General features: G+C 36.5%; 1 protein-coding gene across 1 annotated transcript in view; it reads right to left on the bottom strand.

Annotated features, from left to right (window-relative positions):
* The window catches only part of CFAP47 (cilia and flagella associated protein 47), a 260,715-nt gene that overhangs the window by 190,645 nt on the left and 46,869 nt on the right, over positions 1-23,201 (bottom strand). Inside the window, exons 27-33 of the mRNA XM_088051635.1 lie at positions 16,326-16,426; positions 14,166-14,294; positions 13,057-13,306; positions 12,101-12,307; positions 9,131-9,224; positions 8,459-8,599; positions 5,821-6,016 (exon numbers count right to left, since the gene is read on the bottom strand). Of these exons, the coding sequence (XP_087907761.1) occupies positions 5,821-6,016; positions 8,459-8,599; positions 9,131-9,224; positions 12,101-12,307; positions 13,057-13,306; positions 14,166-14,294; positions 16,326-16,426 (1,118 nt within the window). The remainder of the gene's footprint in view (positions 1-5,820; positions 6,017-8,458; positions 8,600-9,130; positions 9,225-12,100; positions 12,308-13,056; positions 13,307-14,165; positions 14,295-16,325; positions 16,427-23,201) is intronic.

The raw sequence follows: 23,201 nt of genomic DNA, 5'->3' as shown, positions 1-23,201 counted from the left end.
AAATGAAACATGAAGTTCTGACTATTTCTCAATGGCATATGGACTTTAAACTCAGAATTATTTTTCTCTTTTTCATTAAATAAAATTCTGATAAAATCTCATGGGTTTTTCAGCTACAGGAAACAAACATGGAGTGTTCAAATCAACAAAGAAAGGCAAACAGGACTGAAAAGCCTATTTATTGGGTTCCATATTTACATCTTATGTTTCATTCTTATGTTCTGCTGTGCAGGTCATGAAATATAACACAGAAAAATGGTTTAAAACTTTGCTAATTTATATTTCAGGAAATATTTTCCAGGATTTATCACTCAAGAACAATGTTTTTTTTTCTCTTTGTTTCAAGTCACACTTTTTATAATCATGATAGCAGTTCATTAGGTAGATTTTTCCTCTTCTTTATTTCAGCTTTTTATTCAGTGTGTGAAAAGCAAGATTCATACATTCGGCAAAGACTGTTTTGCAGTCATACTAACTGAAAAACCTTTACATGAAATTAAACAAGATTCTTCTCTTCCACCCTTCAAAGGTGCTAAAGTTCAAAGGAACTAAATTCTTTAGTTTCTCAATTTTCTCTGAGAACTATTAAATTGAGATGTAAAAATCAGTGAACTCCCTAAATAACCTTCCTAAAAACTGGGGAAAGAAAGGAGGACAGAGGAGAAAGGACAGAGGAAGAAAAATTAATGAAAATATAGGAAATAAAAATTACATTTTTCTGAATTTCTGTGTCAGAAACAACCTTAAATAAAAGTTCTACAGAATCAGTTTCAAAATAAGAATTCTATTTAACTCTCATAAAATTTTGAGAAGATATGTAATCATACTATCTCCTCCCTTAACATTTTAATTCAGATGCCATGCTGAATTAATGGCAAAATTAGAAAATATTAAAAATTAAAACCAAGAAAACCCACTAACAGGGAAGTGAATAAAATGCATAAAATCCAAAGCTTTCCTAACTGTAAATAAGTCTTTTGATTGCCACTATGCCTAAGATTGCCAGACATACCTACACTGGTGATGGATTAGAATTTCTCTTCCCTCTTAAGCAGATTTCCTCAGTAAAGTGAAGATGTGTCTGCTCTGGGGACAGCTCCTGAATCTCAGACATAGACTGACTGTTCAGGTATTGCTGATATTTACTGGCTCTCATCTTCTCTCACAATTTTATATTAAATATAGAATTGCCTATTCTTTTCAAAATGTTCCTGGAACACGCTGAAGAAAATTTCCTATTTCCAAAAACATAATTTATCTTTTTTTACCTTGGTAGGAGTCATAATTAATAAGGAAGAGACATACAGCTTCTCAGGAGACTATTTAATTCACCAATCTGAAAGATTTTTTACTGTTTAGGGACTAACAGTAGGATGTGAATTCCGATATTTCAATACACCAGCAATTCCTTAATGGTTTTTCCTGACTTTTACTTTTTCATGCTATTAGCAATTAGTCTTTCAGAGAGAAATGTTGAAAAGAAACATGAAGATAAGGAACACTAGAAAGTAAACTGAAAATTTATTATGCTCAAATAATTAATGCTTCCTCTGTTATCATTATTATTGTCCATATAATGCCTTAAGTGGGCACTGAATCTTATATTTCATGTGTAATTATAGTCTCAGCATAACAGGCATAGCTGCATTTCAAGTTTTATGGCATTTGGATTCAAGTTTCAACATTGCTTTCCAGTTTGTGGTCAACAAGACATAGCACAAAGCTGTCCTTCCAAAACACATGCCAACATGCTTTTAAAATGTATTTATTTTTCAGTAGCAGTAAGGAGAGAAGATGTGGAGACACTAAACTCCTTACTAATGTTCTCTCTAAGCTATTAAGATCTTAATTCTTGCAAGAGAAGACTTCTGATGAATGGCATAGTTATCTCCAACTTTAGAAGAGTATAATAAAGATGAATATTTGAAACCGCTCTGCACTGCAGTAGCTTAGGCTTTTCTCACTGTCACATTCCATTTTAAGGAGCTTAGGTATCAAAGGAAAGACTGAGAAATGGGGCCAAGATAGATCTTTATTTATTTAGTGGAAATTGATCACCCAACAGACTATTTTGGGCTGAAAACAGCAGGTCAATACATTTTGCTAGTCAGGGCTAAATATTCAAAGCAGAGTGTTTGGATGGTAATATGCAGGAATGTAAATGTTAAGCAAAAAGTGGTAATTGTTGTCTGATCTGCACTGTAGTAAGAATTGAAAAAATAAAACAAAATAAAATAAAATAAAATAAAATAAAATAAAATAAAATAAAATAAAATAAAATAAAATAAAATAAAATAAAAATCCTAATCCTTCTCTTAAAATCAGCTAATAATTACAACCAAAATTCAAAATTGAGGATATTTGGGACTTTCAGCTGAGCTGCACAAACATGTAATATACTCTGACATTTTTCCTTATGACACTTAATTTCCTCTGGAAAAGCCTGCTTAAACACTTAGTTTAAAGCTAACATAATTTAAAATGTCAAAATACCTGAGTATAATTTTACAGATTAACCTTAACATCATAAAACTTAAAGGACTAACAGTATATCAAAATATTAAATCTGACAAGGTATATAAGCTCTTCTCCAGTGCATGAACTTTAGAAACAAATTCAGGCTAATGACCCCTGGGGGATATTACTGGTCACCAGACTCCAGGCAGACTTTGTGCCACTGACCATAGCCCTTACAGCCTGGCAGTTCAGCCTCACTTCAGTCCACCTCACTGGGCTCTTAAATGGCCTGTGCTTCACCAGTTTGATTTTGAGGATGTTACAGGAGGCTGTTGATAGCCTTGCCCAAGCTGAGAAAAACAACATCCATGCTCTCCCCCTGTCCACTGAGCTTTCTTGTCATGGAAGGCAATCAGGCTGATCCAGCATGACTGTCCCTTTGGAAATTCATGGCAACTACTCACTAAAATTTTACTGTATTTATGCTTGGTAATGTTTGCAAAGATTATTTGATGGAGTCATCAGCATTCCAAAATACAAGATGAGGGTGACTGGCTTTGAAGCTTCCTGGTTTCTCTTTCCAGACAGGAATGAATCTCTTCCTAACTTCCCCCCTCGGACTGTCCTGACCTTTCAAAGGATATTGAATGTGACCTTGTGACACTGGCCTGTGAGCACTTGGTGAACCCCATGGATCTCCTGAGCTTGTGGTCATCCAGTGGCTCCCTAATCTGATCCTCCTCCACCAAGGCTAAATCTTCCTTGTTCCAGACTTTCCCATTCGTCTCAAGGGCCTGGGACTGTTCAGTGCTCAATCTTAAACAGTAAAAACCAAGGTAAAAAAGAAAGCATTGGGTCCCTCAAGCCTTTTCTGTGTTCTTTGCCTTCAGATTCTTTGCCACATCTGGCAGAAAGAACAGCACAGTAGCAGACACCAATTCATTCTGAGGCAGCAGATGCAAAACAAGCTAGAGGAAAGTGAAGGCTGAAACAGAGGATTCAAAGAGACATTGAGGCAGGTCATCTCTGAAACAGTGTAAGTTTGCAGAACTAAATGCCTTCATAATGAAAAGGCAAAAAAGTAAGACTATGAATTTCACAATTTTTCAGAATTTTCTCTCTTTCTTTGGATTATTGGATCTTTGCCAAAGCTCATTTATGCTTTTTGACAAGTTTGACGAGAGAAATGGAAATATAAGCAAAAGAAAAGTGCATGATTATATGCACACATCAAGTTCTTTCTGTGTCCCCTACAGAGAAGAGAATACAGAACTCATGCACCAAAAAACCTATAAAGAAGTTGATATAGCAAGGCAGTATCTGTAACTTCCCATATGCAGGAAGTATATAAACTCTGCCTTTTCATTCCAATCTTGCACTTCTCTGAAAGCAGAGAAGTGTAATTCAGTGAAATTGTGGGAGAGAACTATAATGCACATAAATGTCCCCTGGTAGTAACCACAGGATTCATCTTCACCAGTGACCCAAAGTCAAAGCTACAATCAGATCTGCACTAATATATCAACCTAGTGAGTTACCTGTACTGACAGCATGATTTAGCAGAATTTATTATTGTTTTCTGAGAATACCAATATTGTAATTAAACTGTTCTTTTTGGGTGCCAATTTTGGGGAGCCTTTTGAGCTAAAAAATTGCAAAAAACCCCTACTTTACAATGCTGTTAACTATATCATGACTTATTAAAAACAGACCCCTCATTTTTATATTACTACTCATTACATACTCTTAGGCAACTAAAATAACACTCTCAATAATTGGCTCCTTTAATGCATCCTTAGTACATACTCCACTTGGACATCTGCAGCTTTTTTGTCTGGTAATGTTCACTCAATCTGCACTTTAGGATTCAGATTCACTCTTCACATCTTAAGAGACTACAACTCAATTAAAAGTTTAATTTTAAATGAAAAATATTTTGGCACTCAGATTCTCCCCATTGAGCTCCCACAGACCAGAACATGCCTCTACACCCAGGTATTACTGGAGCCTGCAATCCAGAGAACAGACAGAGGGGATGAGGAATTTATCCATGCAGCATTTACAGTGAGCCACAACCCTGGCCAGACAGAGCCATTCTCTCTCCAAGTTGCCATCTACACACAGAGGGCTCAGAAAACCCCAGCAGAGCAGAGCTTGCAGCTGTAAGAAAGCTCCACTAATGCAGGCACAGATAATAAAAAATAATATATTGCAAACACACCCACCTACTGCTGGGCATGCTATTTAGCTAGGGAGCTCCCTGAGTTAATCATAAGATCAGACCCAGACTATACAAAAAGAGCTAGTTTCTGTTGGATGCAGGAGGTACAGACTAACGTTTCAATCTTACCAGCGGAAGTATTCAACATATTTGAGAATAGCCATTACAGTTTTCTTCACAGTAAAATGAAAAAAGCAAAGGGATAGTCAAAGCATATGCAAGATAGAGATTCTGCCAAAATGAGACTTATGGAAGGTGACATCCAAATAAATTATCCCTAACTGAAAGAAGTCAGAAATCGCTTGAGGCAAAAAATAACACCAGAATTTTTTTTTGTCTATATGGCTTATGAGCCATTCTGGAAGTCATCCCTGCCTATCACCAGATTGGCCTTTCTTGGTGTTCACCACACACCCAAAATTACTACTGAAAAAGGTTAGTTAGGGTCAAGATGCAAAAACTAAAAATCATGAATGAAAATAGAAGTAATAATTACTAGTGGTTGAACAGTTTATCAGATTTGAATACCAGAACTGCCTAGATCAGTCTTAAATGGAAAGGGTAATTTTATCTAACCTTACTCAAGCAATCATGAGAGTCAACCTGCCCTTGCAAGCAGGACAAGATTTGTAATCTGAAACCTTGGTCTCTACTGCCTTCCCTAATATCATGGAATAAAGGACATACAAAAATCTTCTAAAAATTCTGAAAAGCTACCTCTCAAACATAGAACTATGAGCACACATAGTAACAACTGTGTCTGACTATAAACAGGAATATTAAGATAAATTACTGTTAGCACTTCCTGACAACCTCAATGAAAAGAAGAAAGTGAGAAGGTTCACATCACCCTTTATGCCTAGTTAAAAACTGTAAGAACACACAGAACACAGAACACAGAACACAGAACACAGAACACAGAACACAGAACACAGAACACAGAACACAGAACACAGCTAATGAAAAAATGCTGATTTTGGAACACAGGAACACAAGGAAATTAAATACATATGGGTAGGCAATAACTTATACCAAATAAACACTTTTGGTGGCAACTTGTCACAATATCTCTATGAGTAACAATTGCAAAAGTCTACAAATGGAATATGAGAAGAAAGAACATAGTGAGAGCATCTGCTCACCTCTTTGACTATCTTTCCACACAATTTTTCGATTTTTCTCATAATGTTTATTCAACCAGATGAGGACAGTTCGTTCATGTCGAGAATATATATTACTGGATAAAGGTTCTGATTTTATTCCTGGTATGTTCTGCAAGTTTTCCAAGCTTGATGGGTCAGAAACAATACAGGAAGAAACCCGTGGAAGAACAAACACCTGAAATGATAAAAAATGTTTTAAAGCATGAACTGTAAAAAGAATTTTGAGCTGACGGAAAAAGAACCAAAAACAAACACTTCAAAGTCGAGAGGTTTTCTAATTTAGGAAAGACTTAGGAGATTGCACATTAGCAGCCACATAACCACTGCACAGGATGGTGAAAGGTCTCAAGGGCAAGACAAATGAGAAGCCACTGAAATCACTTGGTTTGTTCAGCTTGGAGATGGCTGAAGAGTGACCTAACCACAGTCTACAAATTCCTCAAGGAGAGCAGAGAAGAGGGAGGTGCCAATCTCCTCTCTCTAATGATCAGCAATACAGACACGAGGAAATGGAATGAAGCTGCAACAGGACAAGTTTGGATCTTAGGCAAAGGTTCTGCACTCAGTGGGTGGTCAGTCACCAGAACAGGTTGGAAGTGATCATGGCACCAACTCATTCAGAGGTCAGGGAGCATCTGCTTTAAGTCACATGGTTTAGTTTAGGTAGTCCTGTGAAGAGCAGGGAGTTGGACTCAGTGCTCCTTCCATGGTCCCTTCCATGATTCCAAATATTTTTTGTTTTCAACTTTTCTCCAAGTTTTGATGAACCCTGTGAAACCACTAGGCCATCTGTATTCCAAGAATTACTCTACATATTCTATCCAAAACACTAATTGCTGAGCTACTTACACTGATGTCCAGCACAATCTATAGACATTCAAATTGTACCTTTCCTGACCCAGTCACTTATTTAGGTCCAAATTACACTGATTGTTTCTCATGAAAAGATTCACATCAAAGGCCTAAAATAAAATTCAGGGCAAAATTGGTTTTCTGGGATGCAAGTGCACAGGGGTGGCTCATGTCCAGCCTCTCATCCACCAGCACCTCCAAATCCTTCTCTGTGGAGCTGCTCATTATCTGTTCATCCCCCAGCCTAGATTGATACTGAAGATTTCTTAACCTGATTTCTTATAACCTGACTGATATAAAACCTGATTAAATCAAGGCATTTCAAGCTACCCATTTTTTATGGTTTCATCTCTTCAGGAAAAAAAAAACAAAACCCAAACAACAAAACATACATGAATACTATTAATTTTGGTGGGGTTTTGCTCTGTGCTAGTCTGTCATGTACCTGTGAATACTTCAGCAGATTGAAAGAACAGCAAAGTGATTTGCTTTCTGGTAACTATGATTGCATTTTTCCACACCCATGTTCCCATGTGTTCTTAAGTCATCTGTCTCAGCCTATGTATACATACTGTTCCATCTCTATTTTTTATTGTGCTTTCCAAATCAATAATCACATAATCAGAGAATAGCTGGAAGGTGGCTCTGAAGATTGCCTGGCCAAACCTCATGCTCCAAGAACAATCAGAGTGCTTTACCAGGATTGCATTCCTCTGGGCTTTGGATATTTCCAAGGACAGTTAACTCCACTAACCCCTCAGGACATCCATTCTAGTGGTCACATTCTAGTGTGTGACTTCAACAGGAAAAAAGTTTTCTTAAGTTTAAAGGCATTTCCTGCATCTCAGTTTGTGCCTGGTGCCTCTTATCATGTCATGAGGCATTACTGAGGAGTCTGGCACTGTCCTCTTTACAAGCAACCTCCCCTCAGGTATTGAAATACATTTCCTAGATACAACTCCCTGCCTGAGCCTTCTCTTCTCCTGGCTGAACAGTCTCAGCTCTTTCAGTCTCTCCCTAAATGACAGATGCTCCAGTCTCTTAAATCATTTGTGGGATCCTTCATTGAAGTCACGCTCCAGTACATCCATCTCTGTCTTGTACTGGGAAGCACAAATATTAGCTATATTTTTAATCTATTTTCCATGCCTTGGAACAGAAATAATTTTTCCTTTTAAATACATAAATGCTACTGATCATTGATGAGCACAGAAGTTTTACTTTGGAAAACATGACACTCAAGTTTTTTTTCTCTACCATCAATAAAAATAAAATTGAACAAAATTTGAGAAGTCTATACCAAACAAGTTGATCTTATTTTAAAAGAAATAGGTATCATAAAAAAATGCTCAGCTGTTTAAAAATTCCATTGAAATGTAAGGTAATAAATGCCACAGTTATACATCTAGACAATTATATCTAGTAAAAATGTTTCTAAGCAAAGTAACACAAAAGCATGACAGAGATTTCTTTACTTGCACTAATATTTATATAACATTTAACTCTACAAAATGCAGACTGTTCTAATATAACATTTCCTTATTGGAATATAGTAACACAATTATAAAGCTTTAAAGAAAATTAAAATATTCTCACTCTCTCTTTTTCCTTCTCTCTTAGAGAGAAAAAAAATACTTACAAGTATTTTGTTTTAAAAATGTGTTCGGAAAAAAATAAACCTCCAATATACCATAGGTCTTCTTCAAAATAAAGCTTTTGGCTATCAGTTCCTTAGAATCTGGTAGTAAATATATCTGTGATTTACCTTGTATATCTGCAGCAGCACATCTGTCCAAGCTCGTTTGCTCATTGTCTCAAACGTTCTGTCCTCCAGAACAAAAATAGGCCTGCCACTTAATTTGCCTGAGCTCCTCATGCTTCCTCTCTTCACTTCAGGTGTAAAACACTACAGATAAAAGGATGGGAACTTTATTTCAATATTCATTTCATCAGTTTGGATAGGAAATTCACAAGAGGACAATAATGAATCAATGGCATAAATGAGTGATAATATCTACTATAGTGCAATAGTGACCAACATTAAAACCATTTGCAGTTCAGGAGTAAGAACCATAATAAAGAATTGACAAAAGTTGAAAGCAACAATCAGGAAACAGGGAAAACACACAAAATACTTAAAAACGGTAAAATCTGTATGATAATCTGATCTCTACTTTAAAACACACCTGTTGGACATTAATATCAGGTATCAACAGTATCAGAAGGAATTGAAAAAAAAACAGGGAAACCAACATAAATGTGGGAGTCAACTTAAATTCCTACTTAGTCTCACACATGTGCTTAGATTTATGCAATCCAAAACAGTCACCACAGTAAGTACACTCATTGTTCACCAAGAACTTCCACTAGTATTCAAAAGACTGAAACTAAGCATGTGGGATTTGTTTAAAAGAGAAGAAACACCAAACCTACCTACCCTCAGTCCAGTATTCACTTCCGTCCATATCTCATAATCTTCAGGTGAAAGCAGAAATTCTGGCATAACATGAGAAAGATATGCTCCTTGGCTTCTGAAATCACAAAGCAGGAAAAGTAAATAGAAATGATAATTATTTTTAAGAGAAATCAAGTTTTTTCAAGTTGTTCAACCTTTGTGCAATCTTCTCTACCTGAATAGCCTCTGGACTAGTGATCCACCTTCATTAATTGCTTAGATGAGCTTCATGGATAGTAACTCATGTTCAATTCCTATGGCTACAACTACACGCTAAAAGAACATACAACTCTCAAATTGGCTTCTTTATGAGCATTGCTCCCCCATGAAGGATTTATTATAACACAAAACATGAAAACAAATAATAGCCATTTCCATGTGAATGCCAAGTGACCAGTGTTGATAACATCAGCAGAATTAAAACTTGATGCTTCTATCTGCAGTTCCATATTTACAAATGATACTGGAAGTCAAATGGGTGTAATCAAAGGTATTTCAAAACTCTCAATGGATATCTCTTCTCAAGTTGCTTATAAATGCAACAAGAAAAGTAATTGCTGTAACAAAAGGCAACTTCATTTAACTGAATACCAAAAAAGTTATTTTCCAAGTGAAGAAAGGCTATTCTTTATCTCAAATGACATAGTTTAAACAAATCTGCTTAAAAGAAAGGAAAACAATGTAGCATTTTGAAGCTAATTTTTCTCAGGAAAACAGAAATCTTCCTGACTTTTAGGTCAGGAAGATTATCATAGCATATCTAGATTTAAATTTTTCTCTTGAGTTTTTAAAATGGTTAATGGGAATAAAAATTAAACTAGCATTTCTTCTTATGTAACCAGCCTTTTATTCAAATTAAATGATCATACTTTTCAGTACCATACAGTTCAAAATAAATTTAATTTGTATATTAGAAGTCAAATATCAGAGTTTGCAATTAGGATCATGACAAGTTATTACTCTTCTCCCAGAATTATATTTTTCTAGTAAGAGTGAAATTTCAGTTTCCATATTTCACTTGGAAAATTATTCTTTATCTTTTCAAATTATGGAAATTTCATGATTTATATAATTATCTACAATATTTTTTAAAACAAAAATATTTTAACCAGGGACACAAAAACAGCACCAAGTTAGAAGTCTGGTTCTAAAACTCACCATGTCTGAAATTCCCATTTTCCACTAACCCAGAAACTGTTCTATTAAGTCCCTTTTAAACTTCAGCTCCTCCCAAGTGAAAAAGAAGAAAGCTATACAGTATTAATCTTTTCAGGTATCCTGTTTTTGATGTTTTTACTTGGCAAATACACGGGAGTAAGTGTAATCTGTAATTTTCACTCCAAGTATGTAACAAGGTTACATGTCATCATAGCAAAGTTCCGTATAACTGAATGTTCTCGTAATTGGCTGCATTTTACTACCATGGAACACTGTCTTAACAAAACTCCCCCCCATTCAGGTTAATATTAAACATGAAGCCAGTTGTCCAAGATCAGTATTTTCAATGTTAAGACATTTTTCCCCAAAATATAGGGCTTGCAACAAGCTGGCTGTACTGTAAGATACCCAAGTGTTTCCTTTACTGCTGTGGTAATGCCAAGGAAACCTTTTGACTGGAGGACAATAAAACTGATATTTGGAATGTTGCTTGAAACACTAAGCACCATTCACCTGCTTTGACAAGTGGACTATTTGAGATACAAATTATGCTTTATTTGAACCATCCTGACCAGAAAGTAGTGGCTGGTGTAAGAAAGCTAAGAACTATCTGCTGACTTTCCACAGCACAAATCACAGTGAACATGCAGGGATAGCAGATCACAGATAGATTACTCATATCTCAGCTGGATACAGATGTCTTCCCATCATTACACTGTCATGCCAGCAGTGCATATACCAGACATCATTGTACCCTGATCTATAAACACCTGTGAGGAAATACAAATATTCTAGATGATCCTAAAATGTATAAGTAGGAAAAGTAGATCCATAAATGAGGGGCCACAAAGAAATCTTATAGAATTCACACAAACTAGGAGAGGTAGAAAACAAACAGGATGTGGTAATGTCGAGCACAGAATGAGCATCTAATTAATTATAGAAGAGTTCAGATTGGAAAAGACCTCCAAGATCATCAAAATACATATAAGCAAAGGAGTCCAGCTAGAAATGCTTTTCTATTAAAACCTGTGGTGTTTTTTCAGGATTGGTATGGATTACTACTCCACGTCTGATCATTTGACCTCAACATCCATCAGTCATCAAAACATCTGTATACAGAAGCACTGGACTTAGCCTTGACCAACTGGCTGCTGCTTCAATTCTGCTCTCAACACATGCGTGACTTAACAGCCAAAGCTCAGTAAAACTGAGGACTTTTATAAAAATTTAGCTGTTAAAGAGCTTTAAAAAAATCCCAAGAAACACATTAGAAACACTTAAGTAGTTCTTTCCAACTGCTGTTATTTTTAGCAAAAAGGGTTAGGATCCACTTACCCCACAACTCATCATTTTAAAGTATTCAACAAACATCATTTATGCTAGTTTCAAGATTCCTAGATTCCTGGAAAATCTCAGTGGGAAGACTGCACATAAGAGTCATCAGGCTCCACCAAGAGCATCAGTGGAATGGTGACATCACTAATGGAAAACTTGATCTGTCTACTGAGTCTGTCTAAGAAGAAAGTTTATGAGTCATCTTTTGCAGTTAAAGAAGCAGAGTTCCTATGGAATTCCTGTGCTGGATATAACCCTGCTGAAGGACACTTATTAGTGTAAACTGCAGATAACCTTGGAAAAAATAAAGGTTAAAATATATACATCTCTTCTCACAAATATAAAGGAAACCCTAAACCATCTGTTTTTCCAGACAGAACAAGGCTTGAAATATGCTAATTATAAAATTGGAAAGAAAATACGCACTCATGGACATCACATGATACTTGTACTTACTTAAGGAAGGAAAGCAATTCAGAATGCTGCCAGTGGAGTTGGAACATTCTTTCTACTGAATCAGGGGGCAATGACTGGCTCGCTGCAATGCCTGGTATTGGTTGTCCATTCAGATGCAATATCATCTCATAAAATCCCTTATATTTGTCAACCTTTCGTTTAAAATTCTTTTCTTGTGCAACAGTTAGCTGGACTATACACACATCACTAGGAGAGAAAAAGCCTTTGATATTATTCTTCTAAATGCACAAAATGAGCTACAATTACATGTATCACAACGCTAATTTAATAAACCATGAATTAAAAACAGCAGCAAGGAAGGTTGAAAAGTGCAGCACTTCTATCTTTACAGAACATTCATAATAAAGTAAGAATTTTGAACTGCATGGAATATTTATTCCTTCATAATTAAAAGCTTTCTGCAAATATAACTTGGATTTTTATCATGTTTATAAATGTCTACATGATTATTTCCCAGGAGAGTGGCTTCTTCACTATTTAGTACCAAGACAGAAAAGATCAAATAAGTGAGGCCACCACCACTGATAAATTTCCAGGGTTCTTGTAAGACTCTTAATTATAAAATATTATTTCTCATCTGTTTCTTGATCTTTAGATTATGTGGGAGAAAAACACATATTGTTAAAGCACTTACTTATGCCACCAAAGAAGGGACAAAGGCTAGAAAAGTTTTGACTCTCAGAGGAGAATCAATTTCAGTTAAGAAGGTGACATATAGTTTGAACTGCACATTTAACATACACTACATTATGATACATGGTATCACAGTTGAAAATATATTTTAGAAAATAAAAACTAACACCTGGATGACATTTTCATATAAGCACCATATAGATGCTACAGTTTTGATGGAAAACTGCATTAGAGCATGAGACAGACATCTGTTAGCCTGTTATGAGACAGACAGGAGTTAGCTCGAAGCAGGCATGAATTACCGTCTCAGTGAGTGAGGTACTGAAATGGGATTTTGTCCCTTAGACCAGCCAAACAGTGTGAACCAACTCTTCACAGCTTTCAGGGTCTTTTGAAAGAAGGTGTACTCCTCCTTATCTTCGTCAGGAAAAAATGATAATTCACGTTTATTTCCTCTCCCATCACCCTGACTGTCACTTTCACTCCGTTCTCTTATTTCTTCGCTCTCGTCACTCTCTTGTTCATTGCTCTCACTTTCACAAGTGGTACTCTCTGAATGATACACACAAAATAAAACATCCAGAAAGATTTCTTATTTCCCCATTTTTGTCTAGTACCAAAATATTCAACGAAGTACAAAAAACTGCCAGACAACAAACAATCAACTTATTTTAGGAAAAAACAATTTAAATTACATACACATGTCTTAATAATAGAACAAATGATACACTGAAATCTAATTTCACTTTCAGAAAAAAGCATTACCCAACCAGCAAAAAATAAATTCAGGAATGGCTTGCAAAACTACATCCAGAATCTAAAAAGGATCAGTCTCACACACAGTTCCAACAGACACAGCTTTGCCTGTCAGTCACTGCAAGTTCACTTTTAGAATTATTGTACAGGTATAATTCTCACTACATCTATAAACCCTTCAACTTTTCTCCCCTCTGTTAGGCTTTCTCCCTCCTAAATTCTGATCTGTTCATAACATATATATTTTAACAACTATTAGTTGTTAACATCAACAATACCATTTCACAAAAAGGTAACTAAGGAAACAAACAATAATTTTCCTTATAGCACAAATAACTTAGGTGACTCCATCCTAGAAGGTGTATTTTTATACCACTGTTGCATTTTCATTAAAATATGTAAAAATAAATTTAATTGATACCTTTGTGAATTAAAAAAAATATCTTGCTGGGATTTAAGAAGAAAAACAATACCAATTTAAGTGGTATTTTAATACCACTGTTGCATTTTCATTAAATTATGTAAAAATAAATTTAATTGATACCTTTGTGAATAAAAAAAAATATCTTACTGGGATTTAAGAAGAAAAACAATACAATGTGGAGAAAGAGGTTCATTCTTTATAAGATCATTGATTTTATGTGCTGCACTATACCTGATGAAGAATCTTCATAGATTGAGTCACTAGCTACACCCAAAGAACTTGTGGAATAACTATGTGATGATGATCGTGGTGTAAAACATGGCTGTAAAACAATTTCTCCAGTGCTGAAGTCTTGATTGTCTGTAAAAAAAGATTCAAGTTGCAGTTGAGAAAACACATTTTACTGTCTGCGCTCTAACAAATTATAAATTAATATCTATTTCTGTATTTTTCTACTTCATGCTTCAATTAATCAAGTAACAGTTCCTATCTGACTCATAAAAATCTTATTTGGTCATTAGACTGGGGTCCAGAAAAAATTTCAAGGTTTGTTTTTCTTTTCCCCATTAACTGTATATTTTATAGGATGCATCTTCGTATTTGCTGACAAGCACCTATCAGAACAATGCTAGTTCAAGAATTCTGTGACATGAACAAAATATTCTTAAGGACTTCTTGTTCACAGCTGTGTAATGAGTCTCAGTACATCATTATCAAGCTCATTCAGACTCAACATGTATTTTACAAACCAAACTCAGAAGTAAACTTTATCAATCCATCAGTGGTTCTGACATTCTCATGTTTGCCTAATATAGGATTAGAGGCCCATCTTTTGTCAGTCCAAAATAAAAGGGGCATCAAAGGTAGTTTCCAGAAAAGGAAACACACCACTAAGAGAAGGAAGAAGTCTCTATGATTATCTTTAAACTTTTGATTGCTGGCACTGTTATTTTTATCATTTGTAGGAAATAAGAGCATGGTGTGTGAGTGAAGGCAAAGCCTTCCTGCATACCTTCCAAAGACACTGTGTTGTACAGATATGGTTTGCTCACATTAAACACCATTCCACACCAACACAGTCTATACAAAATCATATAAAAAAAGACTCAAAGAATTTAGCAATGGCTTGCTTCAAAACTGACACAAACTGAAGTGTGAACAAACCAATAAGTAATGAATGCAGGACAAATACCCCATTATTAATGGGAGATCCTTTATTATAAAACCATCACTCCATTTTTGGCTTAAATCTCAGTGGATTGCAAAAATGGTCTATTGATCACAAAAAATATAGAAAATAAACAAAAAAAATTACACATTAATAGGAGAAAATACTTCTTTCCCCTTCCTTCTTCATTTAATTGTGCTATGATCCCTGAATGATATGGTACCTTTACCAATCTTCTTCCATTTCTTTGAGAAAGACCAAAACATTACCTGTCTTCTTGCTAATCCCTTTCTCAATTTCCCAAGTATCAATTATCTTTTCTCTTAAATACTCAGAGTGACACACTTGCTTTAGGTTAATGCAGTCTTACAATTCAGTCTTTGAGGCTAAATCTGTCTCAGATCTAAGGACTTACTTACTTATCTGAAAAACTTCTCTATGTCATCAAAACACAGATCACATATACAGCTATAAAAAAACATAATCTTTTGCCCCACATTGAAGCTGCTTTAAGCAGGCTGGACTAGATGGCCCCCAGGGATCCCTTCCAACCTGAATTATACAATGATCCCAACCTCTTCCCAAAAGCACAGCCACACACAGAGATTGCAGATCACTGAGGCAGCAGAGATGGGTTCAGGAGGGGGACACAGGCAGAGATTTAAAGACAGAGGCAGACAGAGGGAGGCAAGCAGGGAGACATAGTGCTGATAAAAATATTTCTGCTCTCTGACCACAGGTTTTTATTGGGCCTTAAAAGATAGCTGTGACCTTCTCCCTTCAAGGAAAGGAGTTAAAAAACTCTGAAAACTATTCCCAACAGGCAAATAATGATCAAATTTTAAAATTACATCATGTGGTTTCTCTTTTGCTTTCTTCAAAACATATGATCACTGCCTATCAATACAATTCAAATTAAGTTAACTTATTCTCTAATGTTTGGACTGTTTTCCTTATTCATATTTAGAACATTTCACAAAACATTCTGTAAGATTTTTGTTTGTTCAATATTTTTCAATAAATATTATCTAACAATTTATATAACTTGTCCTCATTTTCAGCAAGAAAACTGAAGCTATCAAATAGTTTTAAAAGTTTAATTGCAGCATCCCCCTGCAATAAATGAGGGAAAATTGATGATGATGGATTCCTGTTGTCACTCTGAAAACACTGTTAATACTAATGGACATCATATAATTTCAGAGGTACTGTTTACTGCTTACTGCTTCTCCAGATAATTTTTTGATCAGAGCAGTGCAATGCCAAGTATGGGTATAAGGTAAGAAGACAATTGTCTGCTGTTCCAGCAACCCGAAATGGAAACCTGTTGAAAACAAAATACAGAAGTTACCATTTTCTATTTACCAGTGGTAATCAAGACACTTTTCAGCACAAGAACAAAGGACAGAGTGAAGGTATCAGAACTCCTTCCTTCTTCTCTAGTGGTTGAACAAATCACACAGGTGGGACTGCATCTTTCAAAATATTGAAATTTTGGTATTTCCACTTCTTAGTTTACTATGAGCATGGGTGTATCAACAGCTTGAAAGAGTCAGCAGAGATTTAATGAAATAAATTAACTCTGTATTTCTAAAAAGAAAAAAACTACTAAAATTACAACTGACATGAATAAGTCTCCTAAAGATGCCTGCTAACTTGCTAAATAGTATGTCCTACAACTTTTAACAAGGGAAGTTTTCTTGAAAAGCAACTTTATTTTGATGTAGCATTTATTCTATAAGACTTTACAGAAATGTCAAAATAAATATTTAAAAATAAATAGATTCAATTTAAAAACAGTAAGATATTGATTGCAGTTGCTGGAATATAATAGAAATTGATGTCCATGCTCTGATGTTCACTAGAGTGTCTGTTCCACCTGCAGCAACTTTATTGATGTGCAGCAATCCACCTTTTAACCCTCTTTTTGTATTTCACCGCAGTCTCTCAGAGTGTAGTCAACAAGCAAATTATTGCCATCAATGCAACCATAGGAGCATCTGTATTTATGTTCGTAGCTCATTGCAACTGACAGGTAATTAAGCTGAGCTTAGTCCTATGTTATTAAATAGCTGGGTTTGTAGTCCTCATTTACTTATGAACTAACATTAATTTTAATTAATTGTTTTGACTAAACTGTCAAAAGTAAAAAGAAAAATGCATTTTAATAATTCAAACAGCATGCTGATATCCATCTTTCTTTGATATATTGAAAATTATGCATATTAAAAATATATTTTGCACAGAATAAATGAATACATTTTCCATTTCCTCAGAAAAACCTAAGAAAAATTTCTATTTGTGTCAAATTTAGATTAATATTAAAAGATAGCACAAGACCTCTCAGATTAATTTATTTATAATATGACATAATTAGATTTTACTGGGTTTCGGGGTTTTTTTGTGGAATATCATAATCAAGGGAAACAGAAATGTTTTAAAAGTACCAGAAAGTAGTTTTTTTTGTTTTCTCTTTCATACTGCACTCTCCAAACGCAACATTCCTGGATATTGCTTTCAAGGCGACATTAATAAATAGAGAAAGGTTCCAACAAAACCTGTAGCCAACTTTCTTACAGGTAAATATTCCCATTGGGATTCAAATTTGACAGCTAACAGTCATTTTAGTAAATAATCCAGCTCTGCAATGCTTTGGTTTGCTCTTAGGAAATGTTAATCCTACTGGAACTTGGCTGGGGGTGAGGCAAGGGCTCTGGCCACTTGTACCTTGCAGCATATCTCTTGTAGCAGATGTCATTCCTTCTGCTTTCATTCAGCAAAAGTCTCAGCAGCAGGGCATCAGCAGGACAGAGGGCTGGGAGAGCTACATCTACACCTATCTCTGTGCACAAAATGTGTATCTGTATATTTGTACCTGTTCCAAACAACTGTCAGCACTTGCTTATTCTACCTTTACCAAGCCATTTAAAGACACACAGAATCAGTAACTACAACACAGAAAGTTTTGCAACTTCCAACTCCTGACTTTACTGTGATAAATGACAACTCTCAATACTCTGCAAGCACACAAGTGAATTTCAGAAAACTGAGTGAGGGGCAGAAGGGGAAGAAAGCTGTATGGAGGTTAATGAAAGACAGCTCTCAAGTTACATGGAAGTAACTCAGATGTCTGTATTATCAGACTCAGCCAAATTCCTGATTTTTCAGTTTGAGGTGAGCACCTCAGCCATTCCCATCCTAAATACCAGTTTAGGGATTTTTAGGGATTTGGAGAAATCTTCATTCACACCCTGATTTGCACAGTAATGTAATGATTTGCACAGTGCTTGAGAACAACAGCAGTACATCTGAACCACTTACACAAGTTCCAGGAGTGGAACTACTCAGAGCAAAGGAAGTAACTGTGCAATGTGGAATATAAAGAACAGTCCCACAAGAGAGCATGTGCATACAAAGAAACCCCTCAGAGCTTGTGGTGCTGCTGAAAGCAAAGCTCCTCCCTTCCCATGGATGTGCCTTGCTGGCTGCTGTGGTAACACAGTAAGAGACACGAATACACCCAGCCAAACAAACACAATGCACATATTGAGGAGGAGGGGATGGATCCTGCAAGTCAACAACTGATTCTGCAGCTGCTATTAATCAAAAGGATTTAACCTCCATGACAGTGGCTGCAGTGAGCACGAGATGGTGGAGGTCAGGACTGAAGGATGTAGAAGGGACTGAAGAAGCTGCTGTGTGGGGAGAAACTGAGAGGTTTGAGTGTTCAGCTGTGAGAAAACAAGGCTCAAGGGCATCTTGTCTATGTGCACAAATATCTGATGGGGGGAGTAAGGAAGAAGACTCTTCTCAGTGATGCTCAGCGACACCACAAAAGGCAGAGTACAAACTGAAATACAGGAAATTCTGTCTCATCCTAAGAGAAAAAAAAACAAAACAAAACCAAAATCATGAGAGTGACTAAACTGGAAGAGTCTGCCCAGAGAAGGTCATGGAGTCTTATCCTTGAAGATACTAAAAAAATCAACCGGGCAATAGAGTTGATTCTTTGAAGAGGGGCAAGATGGTCTCTGGAGGGTCTTTCAATCTCAGGCATTCTGTGATAATAAATATCAATTCACTTATTGGCCACCTGTGCACTTATCATCAGTAAGTACTTTATTACATGATTTTTCCAGAAGTGCTATTTGAAATAAAATTCAAGAATGAGTCTGTACCTAAACATTTCATCTGAGATTCAAATAATGCCACTCCATTCACATGGCAGAAAAGCAAAGGTTCTAGGAGCTAAATATTTATCATCTGCCTTTGAGGAACTGAGTCAGAGGGCACCAGACAGAGAAGCATGCACACTAGCATACAAATACAGAAAAGACATTACAAAGACATGAGAATTCTGTACATGTAAAGCATCTTGTGCCACTGACCTTGACTAACATCATTAATGAAATTATGTTACAAAACTAGAAGTCTTGTACAACATATTTATTTTGTATTTTCAGCAGAGTTTAATTAAATAATGGAAAAGTCTGTATTATTTTATTGGAGTAAAAGGTACCTGTATTGCTAGTAAATGTGAAGTCACTAAATACGTTAAATTATTCAGTGTATTTGGTTTCATAATGCTTACTAAAGCTAGTAAAAAAAAAAAAATGTTATGTACATGAACCATCATTGCCACTGCTATTCCTAATTTATTCCCTAATGCATAATTCCAAAGAGCATAGAACAGGAGAATGGTCATGAAACATACTGTGTTTACCTGCATTTGAAACCTGCTGATCACCAAATGTAAAGCTCCAACTGTGATGACAAAAAAAAACATTCAACACTCTGAAACAAAGTTTATATAAGAAGTTCTTTCACTTCTCTTAAAGTAATTGTTTTGTTTTTTCATTAATTTTTTTATTTTAATATTTGTAAAAAGACAAAAGAACACGAATCAAAATATATTCATCCATTTCAATCTGCATTTCAGGTGTTTCCTAAGTGCAAACAAGTGATTTGTTCTGTATCAGTGTACCCCAAGTGTTCTAAATATGTAGGCATAATTAAATAACCCTTCTTCAATAGTATTCAATAAGAGATGCAGAGTATCACTAAATTTCTAATGAGATATAATCCAAATCCATTAGCATCTAACTGACAAATTTCTGTAGCAACATCGTTTGTGTAAACTAAAAAAGATATTTAAGAGAAACTCACACTGCCAGTTTAGGAAACAAACTGCTTGCAGAACTGATAGTGGCAAAAGAAAACATTACCTAAGAGTGTTGCATTTTGCAGATCTTTAAGAATAAAGAGTAAGTTAGATGCTGGGAAGTTGCAATTTAAATATCAATAAAGACCTGCCCTCCTCCCTTCCCTCAAAGAACAGATCCTGAGATGATGGAACTGTAAGAAAGGAAAAGATGACCCATGCCAGCTCTGCCATTACTATTCCCAAATAAGCAGTTTCCCAACACTGAAGAGTCCTTGTCCTTTGTAGCAGGAGCTCAGGCGTCCCCAGCAACCAACATAATGCAACAATGAATAGTGGCTGACACATAATTTCATGCTACATATAAGACTTATAGCTGAGAAAGCATCCATATTTTTTTCTAGCAGCAGCAGCCACATTAGCAGTTAATTCCTGAATAAGAGATGCTTCAGCTGTCAGGGACCATCACAATGGCAGAAAGCCACAAGCACAGAAAAGAACAGAGTGATTAATGGGTTTGGACCATCCTTGTTTTCAAAAGCACTCCCAACTATCTGAGGTAAAATGCCAACATATTCTTAGGTCAGATGAACGCTGCAAAGCAGCATGCAAATATCAAGAACTCTAATGTTTCCCAGCTCACTGCTTTCTCATGTAATGTGAATGATATTGAGAGAAATTGACAGCTCCTGCTCTCCCAGGCACGCCAGCAGAATACACGGATTTGACATTTGCCAGCAGTGACTATTAAAGAGCTGGATGATTTGTGCATGTTTCCCAAGAGCAAAGGAAACGTTTTCCCCTGTGAGACACTGAGATCTGATGGACTATCAAAACAACTGGAACCAATCCATAATTGGGTTGGTGACTGTGTATCAGTTCTATCATATTGTTATTAGAGGCTAAGTTCCCTGACATTCTCTTTTCCTGAAGTTCCAGCCATGAATAATGTGAATAAATTCAGAAATTTCATGAGTTTCCATAGCTTCCCAGTGAGAGAGGGGAGAACTGTAGAACATGGGAGGAAAAGACCTCAGCACACTTGTGTTATCAACAACACACCAACTTATCTACACCACATGTGGAGATTTTAATATCTTTTACTGCCCAGAGCACCATTTTCTTTGATTGTTTGTTTACTACTTATTTCCAGAAATAGTAACTTAAGTGTTATTTCAATCAAGATGGCAGAAAAATTTCTTTTCTGCTAAACTCTTTGTATAATCATCAAATTAAAACATAAGAATAATCAGAGAACAAATATATAAACATGCCATTCTCACAGAGGGGTTTGTTTTGCAAAATATGTGTCATAGCTAAATATTTCTCCCATTTATTAAATACTTGCTCAAGACAGTCTTAGATTTTATGTTAACTTTTACTTCTGAATTCCTATCAAGTCCTATGCAAGGAAGGGTCATTTCGTCTGCTTTGTAGTCAAAGGAGCGAAAATAAAGCATAAAAATTTAAAGTAATATTAGAAATTAAATGCAAATTCTCATTTAAAGCAGTCATTAAAAGAACATTAATGCACTTTTGTATGTTCCATTTAATAGAATCTGTGCACACAGTAAATCATTGCATGGCAACCATATCTCCTCAGTTTTCTTTACAGTTATATCTAATCTTGCTTTGTTATAAAAAAATTATTTCCTGTTGTCTTTCAAATGTTTTCTGTAAAGCAGCCAAATCCAACAATATTTGTTCTCTAGCCAACATTCACTCTCTTTTAAAGCATGAAAAGTCATTATTATTTAGGGCTAAGTATGGGCTACATGAATCAATCCTACTGCCTTTTTAGCCCTTGATTTAGAAAAGCAAAATACTACAGAGCCTAAGTAAAATGATTTGGGGTTGTATGGCCAGGTTTTGGTACTGGGGGGCTACAGGGGTGGCTTTGAGAAGCTGCTGGAAGCTTCCTCTCCTCCTCTATCAGAGCCAACGCCAGCCAGCCCCAAAACAGATGTGCCACTGACCAAGGCTGGGCCAACCAGAAATGGTGGCAATACCTCTGTGGGAATATACTTAAGAATTAAAGAAAAAATTACAGCACAGATGTAATTGCAGGCAGAGAGGAGCAGGATGAGAACATGAGAGGAGCAGCCCTGCAGACACCAAGGCCAGAGCAGAGGGAGCGGCAGGAGCTGCTCCAGGGGCTGGAGCTGAGGTTCCCCTGCAGCCCCTGGTGAGACCGGGGTGAGGCAGCTGTGCCCTGCAGCCCCTGGAGGGCACAGGGATGCAGAGATCCACCTGCAGCCCGCGGAGGGGACCCAAAATGGAGCAGGGGGATGCTGAGAGGAGGCTGTGAACCCATGGGAGACCTGTGCTGGAGCAGGGTCCTGGCTGGGAGCTGCAGAACTGTGCAGAGAGGAGCCCACCCTGGAGCAGGTTTCCTGGCAGGACTTGTGACCCTGTGGGGGACCCAGGCTGGAGCAGGCTGTGCCTGAGGGACTGACCCCGTGGAAGAGGAACACATGCTGCAGCAGTCTGGGGAGGACTCTTGTCCATGGGATGGACTCATGCTGAAGAAGTTCATGGAGAACTGTCTACCATAGAAGGGTGGAGCAGGGGAAGGACTCCTCTCCTTGAGCAGAAGCAGAAACAACGTGTGATGAACTGACCATAACTCCCATTCCCTGTCTCCCTCCACTGCTGAGGGAAGAAGTAGAGCTAGGAATGAGGGAGGGGTGAAGGGAAGGTGTTTTAAGGCTGTATTTTAGTTCTCATTATCTTGCTTTGATTTTTTAGTAATAAATTTAATTAATATCTCTCAGTCAAGTCTGTTTCACTCATGAGGGTATTTGGTGAGTGATCTCTCTTTTATTCTTATCTCAACTCATGAACCTTTTATGACATTTTCTCTCTCCCTCCCCGCCGCAGGGGGGAGTGACAGAGAGGCTTTGGTGGATGCTTCACATCCAGCCTGGGTCACCACTAT

This window comes from Pseudopodoces humilis, chromosome 2 (assembly GCF_049639895.1).
Source record: "Pseudopodoces humilis isolate 2021_Gansu_Grassland_sample_001 chromosome 2, ASM4963989v1, whole genome shotgun sequence".
In the NCBI taxonomy this organism is placed as follows: Eukaryota; Metazoa; Chordata; class Aves; order Passeriformes; family Paridae; genus Pseudopodoces; species Pseudopodoces humilis.
The sequence above is the reverse complement of the archived record's forward strand: the minus strand, read 5'-3'. Positions and strand labels throughout refer to the sequence as shown.